General features: G+C 43.8%; 1 protein-coding gene across 6 annotated transcripts in view; it reads left to right on the top strand.

Annotated features, from left to right (window-relative positions):
* CTBP1 (C-terminal binding protein 1) overlaps positions 1 to 16,044 on the top strand; it is a 256,911-nt gene that overhangs the window by 174,516 nt on the left and 66,351 nt on the right. For 3 of the 6 annotated variants that reach the window (XM_065661087.1, XM_065661104.1, XM_065661076.1), the window contains exon 1: positions 11,526 to 11,724. The exons of 2 other annotated variants lie outside the window; for them this stretch is intronic. Coding sequence is in view for 2 of the 4 variants with exons in the window: in XM_065661076.1 (XP_065517148.1) it covers positions 11,685 to 11,724 (40 nt within the window). In the remaining 2 variants the exon portion in view is untranslated. Of the gene's footprint in view, positions 1 to 9,370; positions 9,523 to 11,525; positions 11,725 to 16,044 lie in introns of those variants that run through there. One more of the 6 variants, XM_065661059.1, reaches the window with a different exon arrangement.

Genomic DNA, 16,044 nt, shown 5'->3' on the forward strand with positions numbered 1-16,044 from the left:
TATCTTCGCTTTATTTCTCAGATAGAAACCACTGTGCAATGAGTACATGTATTTATTTATTTACATTGTGGGGTTTTGTAGTGTTTGGGAGGTTTCAGTGGTTGTTTTAAGCAAAAAGGCATCTCTGGGGTCAGGGAGCAGGAGGCAGTGATTGTAAAATAAGCTGTTTGAATACTGCATGCACACATGAACTGATTCTAACAGAAGAATCTTCTCTGAATCCATTCTGTGCCTCACAACGTACAGTCAGCGCCCAACGGAGACAGCCGTTCCAATCATGTATACACAAGGAAGAGTTGTTATCCATTGTAGTATTTTGCCTGCAGCTTTGAGAGACCCAATTTTATCTTCCCTTAAGCAGCAGAAACGATGTCAGCATCAGCGTGGTACTTCTTTTCTTTGGCTGTTTCAAGAACTGAGAAATTGAACTGTTTTGTAAAATGTGTATAAATTTAAGCAATTTCACTCAATGCAGTAAAACTGCTTTTGGAATTAGATTTCACTGTGAGTTCTTGAAAACCTGGTTGGTTAGATGTTCAGGAAATAAAGAGACAGGTGCCTGCTAATAATGCCAGAAATCACAATTACACTGTTAGGAGGAGTAATGATAGATGACCAAATATGCATCTTCTCAATGTCCATCCTGTTGGCCATTATATTACTAAAATCTGTGTGTGCTATTAGGTTAAAGTTAACTAGAACAAATTTCTGGATGGATTAGCAAACAGTTTCTTTGGTGTCCTTTCCATCCTCCCCAACCCCCCCTTCTTTTGTTGTTAGGAGAGCCAAGAGACTAGGCGTAGGTCACAAATGAGATGAGTTTGATGACCTCAGCCTGTGGCCTCACAGACATCTGTCTACATCTCGAACCATGCATAGATTTTAGTACAATTGTAAATCTCTTGTCAGGAAAGATCTAGGAATAGACTGAGAAAACTTAACTCTGGTTGTGATTGTAAAAACTCTAGAAACAAACAAAAAGGCATCCCTTCCCTCTCAGTTCTTGATACTTAGTGAAGGTTACAGTTGTGATGCTTGAAAGGAAGAACATTCAGAATACTTACAGAACCAAGGTAGGGTGGGGTTATATTCTCCTTAGACTATTTATTATCTACATGAATTATTGTTCATTCTTCTCTTGTGATAATTTTTGCTGATGTGGGTTTCTCTGTAATGATATATAGGTGCATTCTCTGGGAAAAACACAAACTTTAACCTTTCTGGGTCACAGGTCTCACAAGCCACTTTAGCTGGAGATCAGCACAATACAATGATCCACAAAGTATTCTCATTTGTTTCCAGGTCTTTCAGGAAAAGCTGATTAATTATTTATACACTATCTATATACATTTACTTATTATTACAGCTCAGTTGTCTTTTTAGCCTGCGCTAGTTAATTTAAAGTACATTTTTCCTAAGGTAACTTCATCATCCCTGATACAACTTGCACTGTTCATAAAGCGTATTGAATCATTTTAATTAAGAACCTGATCTGTTTGCATGGATGTATTTTCCTCTTTGTGGATGTCTGCTGAACTTTACTCTGCCCGTAGTGATGTACGAGCCTGTACCGTGACCATTCTTTCAGATACATAAAGTAATACAAATTAATAAAATATTATTCTAGTATCAATGATCCTTCTGCTGGCCATAGGAATAAATAGGACCCAAATAAAAACCGAGAATTCAAAGCAAGGGAAAAGAAATTGTCGTTGGAAAAGGACCTGGGGGTGCTGATTGAAGGCTGGCTGAAGATGAGCTGTGGTGAGGCCCCACCTTGAATCCTGTGCTCAGCTCTGGGCCCCTCACTACAAGAGAGACATTGAGGTGATAGAGCGGGGCCAGAGAAGGGCAATGGAGCTGATGCAGGACCTGGAGCACAAGTGTGATGAGGAACAGCTGAGGGACCTGGGGGTGTTTAGCCTGGAGAAAAGGAGGCTCAGAGGGGACCTTATTGCTCTCTACAACTGGCTGACAGGAGGTCATAGTGAGGTGGGGGTTGGCCTTTTCTCCCAAGTAACAAGTGATAGGACAAGAGGTAATGGCCTGAAGCTGCACCAGGGAAGGTTTAGATTGGGTATTAGGAAAAATTTCTTCCTCAAAAGGGTTGTCAGAAATTGGAACAGGCTGCGCAGGGAAGTGGTGGAGTCGTCGTCCTTGGAGGTGTTTAAAAGATGTGTAGATGAGGACCTTAGTGACATGGTTTAGTGGTGAACTTAGAAGTGCTGGGTTAACAGTTGGACTCGATAATCTTAAAGGTCTTTTCCAATCGAAACAATTCTATGATTCTGTGTCATAGCTCATGATGAGCTCTTTGTGGGCTTTCCACAAAGTCATCATGAATCACAAATACTGCACATGTATCAGCCTGACCACCTTGGCAACGCCTGCCTGGCATAAGAGTTACTGTCTTTAAAATTGCACTGATGATTCTGCTGTCGAGCGTAGTGGTCCTTGTAAGATGATGGAGTTCCCTAGAGACAATTGTAGGACCACAGTTGCGCTGTGCTGTGACACAAATTCAACAAAACATCTCTGTCAGATGGTGTTTTCCTGTGTAGAGGAGTTGAACCATTCCAAAGGTGACAGTTTAGCAAACGTTTCCATGAGACACGTTCTCTCTGTAGCGTTTTCTTCATGCAGTAGTATAAGACTTCTGGAAAGTCTATCCAATAATCTTTAAATAATACCATCCTATCATAAGGCACAGTGCTGCCTTAGTCTGTAAATCAGGGTATTTGCCAATAAATACCAGCTCAAGTAGCAGTAAATCTGTTGATACCGATTATCACCTATTTGAATTGACTTTTCTTCTATAGTGAAATTGTATGTTGTATTTATATAAGTACTATGATCTGGCAGTCTTTGCTAGGATAACAGTCTGCTTCTCTCTTTATATTTTACAGCAATACAAAGGGAGCTTTTTTTAATATAGTTCAATACTTTTCGTATCACTGTGTAAGTTGCCGCATAAACTGATGTCCTGTGGAATTTGAATTGTATCTCAGGAACCTTGTGAAGGGATAAGGATTTCTTTCAGTTTGCTTTTCAGCTATTGAGTTTTAAACCTTGAGAATTGGAAGTAAAAAAGTTGCACAAGAGTCTGTTTTGGTTTAGTAAATGAAAAAAAGGTGTACCTCCCAATAAAATGTTTGTTAGAAAAGTATACACGTGCTAGGAGAGGTATAGAAATATTAGTACGTTGCTAGATCTATAAGTAGAGAACATGAAATGTGTTTTTATGGCTAATGGATTATGTGTTTTACGCTTGAAACCTTGCTAGTTTCTTTTTACTATTCGAAAATCATTAACCATTCACTGTTATGGATTGCCTCTCCCATGTATTGTTCCATATGTTGTAACTATGGAATTGATTTTCACTGCCCATCTCTTTGCTACTGTTTTCCTCCACTCTTAATTTTCCTGTTTTCTTAGAGTACAAAGGGCTGTTCATTGAGATTATTTCTATTTTTACATACTCAATGGGACAGTTTTCTTATTTTGTTTACAAATGTCTGCATATACTGCTTTTAAAATGACATTAAAACGAGATAAAAAAAACCAGAGCTTACACTTTTCATTATAGTTCATTAAATTCTCTAATAGTTATCTGGAGGCAGACTTTATTATGTTCAAACAACGGTGGTTCAGGTTTTTTGATGTGCAAATATTTTCCGTAGTTTGTTACACCTGCTGTGCAAAGTGTGAGTTACTGAAGGCATTGGAAGTGCTTGACCGATGGTGTACAGATGCTGAGTAGTGTTATGGTGTAGTATTATCAGACTTTAATGGTATGTGGATGTGATCAGTCAGTGAAAAGCAAGGTGCTGCCAGAGAGATGGTGTGTGTCTCAGGACCTGGCGTGATGCTTCACTAGAGGTCACTTTTTGCTTGATAATGAACTGTTCCCTTACCTTGCTGCAAAGTGATAGTGGAGTGCTGGTAGTGCAGTATTTCATGAGGGTACAAAGCAGTGTTCAATTTGGAAGAGGATGAAATTCACGACTGATAACTTGTAATCATCTGAAGTAAATTTGACAAAGCAAGAGAATTCATTTCATGTAAAAAATGTATATAATCCCAGTGCATGGTTGCGCTTAAAGTCCTTGACAGCAAATGGACAAGTAACAGGCGTTGTTTTACTTTTTGCATCCTTTCATATCCTTGCTATTTTTTCAGACTGATAAGCCTCATAGTTAGCTTGAGAGAAGGGTTTCTAGATAAATGCTTAGGAAGATGTTGTTTTGATTTCATACCTTTGTTTTTCCTGAAAGGGTCCTCAGTTCTGTGGTACGTGTTTCAAACAAGGCAATAGGACGTTCTCTATGCCGCCTAGTGCATGAATGACATAAGTGTGAATGTAATTGTTTGGGAACTTTAAAATGATTTCTGATGCAACTGTAGTTTTTTTTTCCTTGGCTTCTTGTGAATCTTTGACAAAATAAGTGTGTTACAAAGGAACCGAAGAGGAGGTGGAGGATAATAGTGTGCAAATGACATTGAAGAACAGAGACCACTAACTTAGTGCTGGTCAAAATTGCTATGAACACGCAGCATCTCCTATAGATGCCCCTGCTGCTGATTTAGAATGGTGCCAGGTCCAAAATAATTAATCCCACTTCTGAGCCGATAATCACCTCAAGTTTAGAGTAACACGGCAAATCTGAACTGCTTATGGCTTCAAAGCTAGAGCAGAGACAAAGCTTGCAGCCTAAGCGCCTCTCTCTTCTGGAAGTGTGGTAGGCAGGGGGCTGCCCTTGAATCCATGTAGGCCGAAGTACCTCTTGCACATCACATCTGAATTAGATTTTCTACATCTGTTAAGTTTCTGAGCAGACTCTTAAGACCGAAGACATACCCACAATAGAAAGTTCACTAAGGATATGTACTGGTTCTCCTGAGGCTACTGGATGGTTAAGTATTCTCTGTATTGCCTATGAAATTACTACCACCAAACAGGTTACTGAATCTACTACAAGCTTGCAGGTTTTGATCCCTTCAGTTGGCCTTAATATGTAGATCTGCTTCTTTGCATACAGAATGCAGCATCACAAATAGAGTATCTGTTTCTCATTATAATTTTAAAAAGACAATCAGATGGCATAACTGTTCTGTATGGGTCTGAGACAGCTGCCCTTAATCATCTAAAATATAATACTTTGCTTCCTGACCCGCCCCAGACTGATTTCAAACTTGAGAAGTAAATTACTACTCAGTAGTAATCTGCTACAATCCAGTTCTGTGAAAGTAAATGCAAAATGTTGTTGTTCTGGTTCATTATGTTGAAAGTCTATTGCACTATAATTGTTAATGGAATTTTTTAGTGTAATATATTCCAGATGCCCTTTTTAACACCCTGGGAGACAGCAGGATCACTGATCTCACTCGTCTGTTGAGGGGCTATTCACTGTCCGTAGAATTTTGTTGGTGGCTAAAGTTAAACTTCTAGGGACTGGCAGGAGCCTCAGTGTAGTATCTCTGCAACTTAGTTTGTATGGGCTCCAAAGTCTCAGACAGGTGAGAAGGAGGAAAATATTCCCCTGGGTTACTAAGCCACTTTTTGTTCTTTCATGTTAATTGGCTGTTCATTCCTGGGAACACAGATTGCGCTCCTTCTCCTTTACCTCATCCAATGTCAAATCCCCAAAGAAGCCCTGCCAAGGGAGCGAGCCATATGGGGCAGGTTGCAGTTGTTCCTTCAGGTCTGGATTTATTCCACTATGAACAGATGGACAATGGCTGCCATCCACTAATGGTTCTCGATAGGCTTCTTCTGTTGTTCATCTCTGTCTTCTTTTTCTCTTCAGCCAGAGCACAGACCTTCCTGGAAATGGTCTGTTAACTCCTGACTAGTCAGAAAATGATACCTCTCATTTAACAATAACCAGAAAGTGCAAAGGATTTAATTCCACCCTGGTTCTTGTGTTTTTAGCACATTTATGAAGCGGGTGAGATCAAGAAGAAAATTCCTTCGTCACTTAATACAGATAACATCAGAGGAGGGAAGGGGTTTGTGTTCACTGGTTTGAAGGGAATTTGTTCTTCCATTCATTCAGCACACTGCAAAGCTTTTTCACTTCTGTACGGCTGGTATTTCCAGCACAGAGCTAGTATAGCCATTCCATTTTGAGAAAGGAGCAATGCACATTTGGCATTTCAAAAATGACTGAATGTCTGACACAGCTGAACTTCTTGTTCATTAAGCAGAACTTTAACCTACGACTTTGATTCTTCAGCAGACTTTCTTTTTAACGGTAGATGAAGGTCCTCTATTTTATTTCACACTTGCAGTGACCACCATTTCTTAAAGATGAAGTGTCTCCCTTTTGTCAATTATTCTTTTTTCCATTTCTCCCTCACAACCTGCTGAAGATGTTTCTGCAAAATGGCTTTCTCTTTCGCATCACCCAGAAAGCCTTAACTTCCTACAGCAGGAAGTTTCACACAGAGGAAGTTACACCTAGAAAAAAACAAAAAGAAGCTGTAATTAAAACATGCAATTGCAACATGAAAGTAGACTGATGTCTATGTGTGTGTTTCATAAACAAATGCTTTTCAGGATCTGAGTGAAAGAAGTAAGGAAACATTTAAATCCAAACAAAGTTTTCTTTCCAGATTTTAAATAAATCGAATTGAGGTATTTTTATTAGACATTTTATAGATCTCTTTTTAGGATAAAGTTTAAGTGTTGGTTCTGCTTTATCCAACCATTGTTTAGTTCTGACACAAATCCCTTTTAGGATCTCCTAATAGCATTTCCAGGATTTACTGTTGACAAAAGTTCAGATATTGCATTGAAATATAATCTTGTTTTTTGATTAAAAATGCATAAAGGTTTTAAAACGATGGTTTTAGAAACTGTTATGATGGATGACGCATGTTTGATAATGAAGGAAAAACATGCCTCAAAGAGCCAGCATGCACAGCTGTGGCAAACTAAAGAAAATCTGTAAGTACACAATCACAGTATCTAGAAGTAAAAATATTGTCAAACCTCATTATTCACTTCAGAGCGCATTCGACATGTATCTTTGCTCCTTGCTTAGACACTACAACAGTAAAACTTCCTCTTTCAGTATCTTCAAAGCCACATCTGCTAAAGATATAGTACCCTAATGTATCTAATTTGTGAAAGCCCAAGGTCATGCCCTTATGCTTAGACATTCTGGAGGGAATAAAACTTGTACTTAAATTATACATATGGCTGTTAACAGATACACTTTAAAACAATGTATTTACTCTTCAGCACATGTGCTCCTCCAGCTGACTCTTAGGAAGCCAAGAAACAGTTTGGGGGCTTTGAAAAATGCCGTAATCCTTAGTGCAAAACACACAAGACACTCAGCTGTGTAACGTTACTGTTAAAAAATAAAATTAGCTGCAGTGACAGCAGTGCTAAAATGTGATAAGGGGATGGGGAGTGTTAGGCTTTGTGGCAGATTTACTTATATTATAGCTGTACAAGCCATGGTCTAAACGATGTGAAGATTAGTGCATGTTGGGTGATCTCGAGGCAAACTGAAGAACATAGGAAGTAAAATGGATGGGGCAAGGGAAAGCTTGGCTGGAGTCCTCTGGTGTGCTTTTGGATTTCCTCATGTCCAGTCAAAAACTAGGCCACTGACAGCCGTGCAGGGGAGGACTGAACTGTAGGTGAAAGCGAGCTTGATTTTCTTTAACATAAAGAGCATTGCATTGTGTTCTGAAGGAAAATGTCAATTGCTCCTGGGTTATTTCATTCTCTGTTCCACCCTGAGAGTCTTTGCAGTTCATTCTCTAGAGCAGGTGCCTTGTAGCAGCTGTCAGAGCAGGGTGGAGAGACCTTTCCATAGGGGAGACAGGGTCAGATAACCTCTCTCCTTCAGCGGGTGCAAATCAGCTCTCTGCTATTGAAAGTAATGCAGTTGGTCCAGTCAGATGAGGATCCAGCCCATGATGTTTTCCCAGGAAAGATGGGTTTGTGATGCATGCATATGTGCTGAGAGGGAAGCAAGTCCGGCATTACCTCCAGTGTGCATATTTGTTAAGTCTATGTACAATCAGAAAGGAAAAAGAGCAAGCATATGAATCCCTTCATGAAGTAGCGTGGAGAATACCAAACTGCAGTATTAATAACCTCCTGTTACTGAATACTCCATCTGTTCATCATGCCAACTTATCCTCACTTAGAGCACTCCCCTTGTCATAATATTTTGTACCACACTCCCCTCCCTCCTCGAGGCAGCAGTTCCAGTTTAGAACTAAACATTTGCCCAGTCATGTAACCCCACCGAGGACATGGTCTTGTTGCCTCTATCTGCTTATGTTTCTCTATAAAAGAAATGTAACTGAACTCTTCATTTCAATGCTGAGTTTTCATTTTCTACTATTAGTGTTTTTTTTTCTCCAGAGATACTTCCATATCCATATTGGTATTCACAGACGTTTCATTTGCAGTTTGAGCGTGTTCTACACCTAATGCTCATTCCTGCTGATACTTTGCCACATGGCAACTTCAGCAGTGAAGAAAAAAAAAACACCCCATGATTTTCTTCTTACAGCTTTGATATGTATGTATTTTTATATTTGCTAACATCTATAAATGGCAATAAAGTGGTTAACCACTTTAAAGTGATTAAAACCAAATTTGTTTATTTATACAACCCCCACATGAGGCGCTTGGCTAGATGCTGCTCTAGTGATGCACAGTGAGAATCTTGAGAAACTATGTTGTTTGAGGGATGTCTGAGACGTCTGCACGGAGCCACAAAAGGCTTTCCCATGAAAGCAAGAGGGAAATGAAGTTAAATCAGAGGCTGCATAAAACTGGTCTTGGGAGTTACCTCTTGATTCTGCTGAATAACCCCATGAAATGCACAGTAACTGGAGAATGATGGAGAAAAACAAGTTATTAGGGAGCTGGGCGAGGTTGCTAAAGGCTGTGTATGAGCTAAAATCCTTTACTTGTGCCCTGGATTCCAGAAATCCACATAATGTGGGAGGCTGAAACCATACTTTATAACCTTTGGGTTCAAATATTCCCCTCTCAAAAAAACAAGCAAAGAAAATCCCTCCAAAAAGCACAGGGAAATCTACATAAGAAGCACAGAAGAAATGATCTGCTGCTCCCTGGTATAGATCATGTCACTTATCAAAGTGAACTGCTAATGTTTGCTGCCTCAGAGTCCCTATAATTATTTGTATTCTCTAATACACTTCTCATGAAGTATTGCAATCCTGCAGAATTAGGAAAACCCCTTAAATCTTCATCTCTACCCCTCCCTTTCTGTGTGCTTCTTACGTTTAAACATCACCCACGGTCCCGGAGTGCAGCGTCGGCAGAATCAACTCTCAGATCACCCACAAAGTGATTAAAACCGTGTGAGAGGAGGCACTGAAGAGTTGCGCAGGGATCTTGGCATGGCATGAGGCGGCGGGATGGACAGATGTACACTGGGACAGATGTACACCGAGCTTGCTGCCCCTCGGCCAGGGCACCCCAAACTCCGGCTCAGTGGCCGGCTTGCCCTCTCCTCCAGGCCGGTAAGAGCTTTATTTCCCTCCGCATCACCGCTGAGCTCAGAAAATAATGGTAATATCTTATTTTTATCAGAGGCTGGCCTGTCGTGGCCATCGCCAAGCATTATCGGAGGGGGGTATGAGGCCCCTTGGCACCCCTGAGGTACTGCTGGGGAGCGCAGGCTTTGGGGCCGTTTACGGCGTAACCGCTAACAGAAACCGAGCGTTTTATTACTGGAAAAAGCAAAAAAAATGGTGTTTTCGCTCGCCGGTTTCGCCCGTGGGGAGAGGACGGAGCGAGCGAACGCCCTGTCTGCGCCCAGCCGCGGCTCCGCTGCCCGGCTGTGGCGAGGGGAGGGTGGAAGCTGTGCGAGAGGGGTAGAAGTTTGCCGGCTGGCCGGACCCGGAGCGCAGGGCGCTGGGCAGCGGGGCAGGACGGCGGCACGGCACGGAGCCATGGCGGCCGAGCGGCCCCGCCGCCCTCACCGCCTCCCTCACCCGGGCGGGGCGAGGCGGGGCCGCGTCAGCTGACACGGCCGGGCGCGGGGCCGCCGCCGCCGCGCTGACTGCGGTTGTCGTCCGCCGCCGGCGCCGCTCTTCGGGCGAGCTGGCGAATGGCGGGCTCTCGGGGGCACCCCCGTGTGGTGGCGCGGGGCGGGCGAAGGCGAAATCGCTGGGGTTTGGGTCAATAACACCTGGTTTTGACCCAAATCTCGGTGTCGGTCCCGTTATGGGCAGCGCAGAGGTGGACTGGTGGGTTTGTGCTTATTTCCTGTCAGTACATGCGGGCTTGGGCATGCTGTCCACAGCAGCGGCCGCTCCTCCGGTGCCTCATCACCCGCCTGCCATCTCCTTAGAATGGTGCCTGCAGGCTCCAGCTGCCGCCTCTGAGGGCCCACCCTGCGCTGGGTGATGGTCTGTGGCACAAGTAGCATAAATGTGGTGTTAATTGTGATTAATTTGGCACTGCTGCATGGTATTGCTGCAGCAGAATGGGCCCTTTCTGTAGCTGGTGGGTTTTGGGGGAGCGGGTACAGGAGCTCATCCTGGGGACCCAAAAATGGGAGAAGGGATGAGAGCTGTGCATGGGGGACGCCCGGGGTCCACTGTGGTGGCCTCAGAGCAGCAATGAAGCAAGGAGAAGGAGATGGCGGGGTAGTAAAGAAGCATTTATGCACCAAGGGTGAAGGTTGAAGAGGGTTTGGTGCCAGTTGTCCCGCACTTTGCGTTTACTGGGAATGTGTGAGGGTATCCCCAGCGGGAAGGAACATCAGAATGGCGCTTGGAGCACGCTGCTCCAGTGGAGGGGGTCCCTGCCCGTGGCAGGGGTTGGGACTGGGTGGGCTTTAAGGTCCCTTCAACCCAAACCATTCCATGATTCTGTGATGATTTTTGCTGCTTTTCATCTAATCCTGTCCGCGCTGACGGCAGTGCCGACCCCAGCCCTGCTGCTTCCCTCTGGGATCACAGGGATGGTTTGGGGCCATGGGCCCAGCACAGGGGCTCCAACTGGAGGCACTAATCCCCGCTTTCACTCACTGGGAGCAAAATTGGAGCGTTCTGATTTTGGGGTGTTATTTTTTTTTGTGTGTTTAAAACTGAACAGAAGCAAGAAAGTTAACACGGGAGAAAAGCCTTAGACAAGCCACAAAAAACAGCGACCCGCCAGAAGCGCACATGTTTTGGGATGCCAGGGAGGGTGTCAGATGCAGGTAATCTTCCAACTTTGTGGAAGTTTAATGAAAACAAAACACAAAAGCGGCCGCATTACGTCCTAAAAGCAGTTGGGAGTTTTCGCTGCGACGAGCGAACGAAGCGGGACTCTCCCGAGCCCGCTTGCGCCCGCCCCGCTCTCATTCTGTCTCCGATGCCTGCGTAGAACCAAGAGATCGAGCCCGCGGAGGAGAAGAAGAAGGAGGAGGAGGAGGAGGAGGAGGCGGCAGCTGCCGCTCCCCGCCCTCAGGGCGGGCGGGTAGCGCGGGCGCGCGCGCGCGGCCGGGCATGCGCGCGGCGGCGGCGGCGGTGGCGCGCGCGCGCGCCTGCCTCAGCGCCTCAGTGGAGGGGTCGCCCGCGGAGCAGCCGCCATATGCCGCGGCGGGCCGCGCTTCCATCGCCAGCCTCGGCGTCGCGGAGCGGCGGTGCCCCTCCGGTCTCCTCCCCGCGGCGGGCGCGGACGTAGCGCTTCAATGGGAAGTTCTCACTTACTAAACAAGGGCTTGCCTCTAGGTAACCGATCTCGCGGCGCGGCGGCCTGCTCGCGGCGGTGGGGATGGGGAAGGGGAGTGGGGGGGATGTAAGGCGGCGATCGGCCCCCGCCGCTGCCGGCAGCAGTGGTAGCAGCAGCAGCAGCAGCAGCAGCACTGGGCTTTGTGTGCCCGGCCCCGGCGGGAGCGGGGCTCCCCTGACGGCCGCATCGCCGGCGCAACTTTGCCCTGCGAGCTGCTGGCGGTCGCTGGGGTGTTTGAATAAAAGCATAAAGAGGAATAAAAATTAGAGGCGAAGGGGGGGGGGGGGGGGCGCAGCCCAGCGACTGGAATTCGGCTGCAGGGATCATTCCTCCTTCAATAAAAAAGTGAAACGGCGCTAAAACTGCATCACGGATATAAATTTAGGGGTTCTTCCCCACTCCGGTCCCGTTCGCTCTTGGGCTGAGCGGTGCCCTGTCTTTTAGCGGCAGAGAAATGCTGGTAAAGTGCCACGGAGGGGGAAAAAAAGCTGTGCTAATATTTCAATAAACAGGAAGTTTAAAAGAGGCGTCTTATTGCTGTAAAAAGTGCTTAAGGCCTGGCTGTTGAAATGATTTTGCTAAATCTGCGGACGGGTTATGTATCAGAGAGGTAAGGCTCTCCTCGAGAATTTGGTTTTATCTTCTTTCTTTCCCCTTCCTTTTCTTTTTCCTTTCTTTTAACCGTGTGCTAGCAAATGCATTTGTGGACTGCTGGTGGTTTTTAAGGTAACATGAATAATATGCATGGGGTGATGTTACAGGTATGCCTCCAGAATCGCTTAGTGTAAATTGTCATGTTAATCCGAAGGTGCTTATTTTTTTTTGTTGTTCCCCCAGACATAAGGAGACAGAATGTCGATTGTGTTTATAAACATGATCATTTGTAAGCAAATGATACAAGAAGAAGGCTGCAAAGCAGAGAATAAGCCTGTTTGCTGTGTAGATGAGAGTCAGTCTGCTCTGCTCCTTTGTTTTTCTCTAAAATAATTAAATTCCAAAGTCAGGATTTCAGTCATAGTGCCCATCTGGGCAGAATAATGGCAGAAAACACTGTTATTGGGGGTGTTGTTTTAAGATTTCACCTGTTGTAACTTAATTTTACAATTTAATATCCCCTTATATTTTAATAACTGTTGTCCTTAGCAGGAAGAATGTTTGCTTTTAGCCCATGACGGAGCAGCCAAAGATAATCATCCCTTTAGCCTCGTTGAAAATAATGAGGCCTAATAAACTGAAGTGAATGTCTACGTCTTTTCCCAGCAAATTAAAATTAGCTATCATATTTGCCATGCACATACGTGTTTCAAGAGCAGCGCACTGATTCCTTCTCCTGGGTTTTAGGAGATGTAAATGTTCTTATTTAGCATTTGAGCCCCTTGGCAAGTAGCATGATGCCCTTATTAAAATATTTGAAACCTCATTATTGTGTCCCAGTAGGAGGGGAACAAGAAAATACAAGGAAAAACGAAATATATTTAAATAATTTCTGTTGTAGATTGAAAGCCCATTGAGTAACACTTGAAAAACCTATATATTTTATCCATCAAAAGGGTTAAAATGCGCACTATAAAGTAGACCATGCTAGTAGAAAGATAATTGTCCAGTGCATCTCTTTGTTCTGTGTTCTTATCTCTTTTATCTATTTTTAGCTGTGTGCTGGTGAAGCAGGCATGTAAAATTAGCAGCCCAAACTGCTAACTTTAGTATCTTCTATAAGGTTGCTTTTTATTGACCCCAGAGGCAGCAAGATTTCAGTATTGGGATTCCTTAACATTCGTCAAATAACACCCTCTGTGATTTATTATGCAGACCATCCTGAGAGTAAGCAAGGGACAAGATACTGTGTCCAGTTGTAATTCACTAGTGTTTCTCAAACCAAAATGAAACAAACAACCTCTGCCCCCAACCTGCCGTGGTTTTCCAGTCTGAACAAGAAATAGATGTTTACGGCGTGTCTGTGATTCATAAACCAATGAGTGAAAATGAGAAGATTCAACTGTTCCTTCATTTTTGTCGTTAATATGAGATAACATCTGGGATGTGAATGAAGTTTCTCTGCATTCATTTGATGGCATTGAGGGCATGAATTGGTGCAGAGTCAGTAGTACGTTCTCTGTCCTTCTGCAAACATCCCGTAACTCCCCAAATTAATGTAGATCCTCTATTTCTTCATCAAGGGATGAGTTATTTGCCAGTTCAGTAATGGAATAAAATAGTAAAAATCCCAAGATTTGCTATAGTCATGCTCTTCAGTAGAAGGGTTTAGTCAATGAAACTGCTATTTTTGAAATGAAACTACTATAGTCACCTCTGTGAATTTTTCAGTTCGGTTGTCATATGTAGTTAAGGAGTAGCAGGCGCAGGCAGCTTTTGAGCACAAGTATACTACATGTAATAACCTCCTCATCGTAAATATTGTACATGCTCTGATCCTTTATCATCATGTGGAGTTCCTGATAGTGTGACAAAACAAATTACAAGTGCCCCTACATTTGTCAGTTTGGTTAGCTCTTGACTTGTCCTTCTGCATAATAAAGATAAATAGCATCTGCCCTTTGTTAAAAATGTGCCACGATGCTTCAATTTACTAATCTCTCTGTTTCTAAGAGTTATTGTTTTATTTACAATGTAAACAGACTGAGCGGTACTTGGCCAAAAGTGTGATCCCAGAGATTAGCATTGGGCTATATGCTGTGAAGTGCTATCATACAGATGCAGCAGTGCGCTGGCCAACATGTTGAAACAAAGTCAGTCCCTCTGTATCATAAGAACTTCTACTGTGGGTCGGTGGCTAGGCTGGATAGTCCCTTTTGGGGAGAAAACTGACATTATCCCAGAGTAGCAGTTCACATAAACACCGTAAGAATGGAGTTAAAGAAAAAAAATAAAAAGCCTATTTTACAAGAAAACAGTTTGAACAGCAAATAAATATGTGGAAAGGCACAGATTTAAATGACTCCTAAGTAAAGACGCTGAGAAGCAACGTAATCTTTAATTTGTTAATTAATACATGTGAAATACAACCCTCGAAACCATGCAAATATTGTGGACTGCAATTGCTTGTTGCCATTTTGTCTTTCCTAACCTGCCATGCCCTTGTAATAACTATGTTTCTTGAGGCTTATCTGCAGGGGTTGGCTACTTGTGTGTTAGAGACCTGCCTTTAAGAGTGATATTTAGGTATTCACCTCCCAGGCCAGCTGGGAACATTGATGAGGTGATACTCTCCAGCATGTGTCAGGCTTTCAAATCCCATAGCAGTTGGCAGTATATAGCAACACAGCAGCCTCATCTGAGGCTCCCTAACCTTCTGGCCCCATAATTATTTATTTAGTGAGAGAGTAGAGATGGAGTTACGCTTTTAATACATGTCCTAAAATTTAAGGTGAGGATAAAAGTTGTAGTACATGGCCCTTCAGCCTTAGTTCCTTTGCCACACGTGCTTTCTCACTCCCAGACAGCATAACAGTGGATTTACAGTTTGGGAAGGCAGAAATTCCCAGCTGTGTTTTTTGGGTCTCTTTTCTCCTCTGCTGCCTTGAGAGGAGAGATGATGATTCATTTATATCTGTGTATTGATCAGGAAAAGATAGTGAACATGCATTGCAGATAAATCTAAAATTAACATTTCCTACTGCAATACAACCCTTTGCTCCCTCACCAGTATTCATCTGGGAGATCTGAGAGAAGTGTAGCAGCGCTTCCAGTTGTGGTGGGTGTTTCAGGATCTCTGAGCTGTGGTTATGATAGGCTCTTTTCCAATGCACAGTAATCCTCAGCCCATCTCCCCAAGTGATTAATGTGCTCAGAAGTGTTTTGGCAATCTGGTAGCATCAAAGTATTGGCTGGCTGAAACTGATGTATGCCCTTCTGCAATGGTATTGCGGGGAGGGGGAAGGTGATTAAGTGTCTCAAATGGTTTATGATGTGAAAAAGGGTGCTGGGAGTCCCTGGATTAGACTTTTTTTAGGTGCTTGTGGGGCCTCATCCTTTGATGTTCGGCCTCGGTTTGATGGTTGAAATGAGTAAAAACCTTCACATTGGTTTTGAACCTGACCGGTCCCGTTCCTCGAGGAATGTAAGGAAGTCCCTGGGCTTGTCTAATGTGTGCTGCCTTGTAGCTGCTGTCTGCGTCCTCCCGGCTGGGGACAGGGAGTATCTGGAGCACAAAGTGTCTCAGCTGCACCCTCAGGCTCTCCCTGCCAGCAGCGCTGTAGCTGGCTTAGTTGGCAGAGGGACAGTGACGCAAAGCCAGGCCTTCACCTCTTTGGTGCTGCAAAAGTAATGAAATAATAATGGCAAAAAAAGTTCACATGGTA

This window comes from Lathamus discolor, chromosome 1 (genome assembly GCF_037157495.1).
Source record: "Lathamus discolor isolate bLatDis1 chromosome 1, bLatDis1.hap1, whole genome shotgun sequence".
Lineage (NCBI taxonomy): Eukaryota > Metazoa > Chordata > Aves > Psittaciformes > Psittacidae > Lathamus > Lathamus discolor.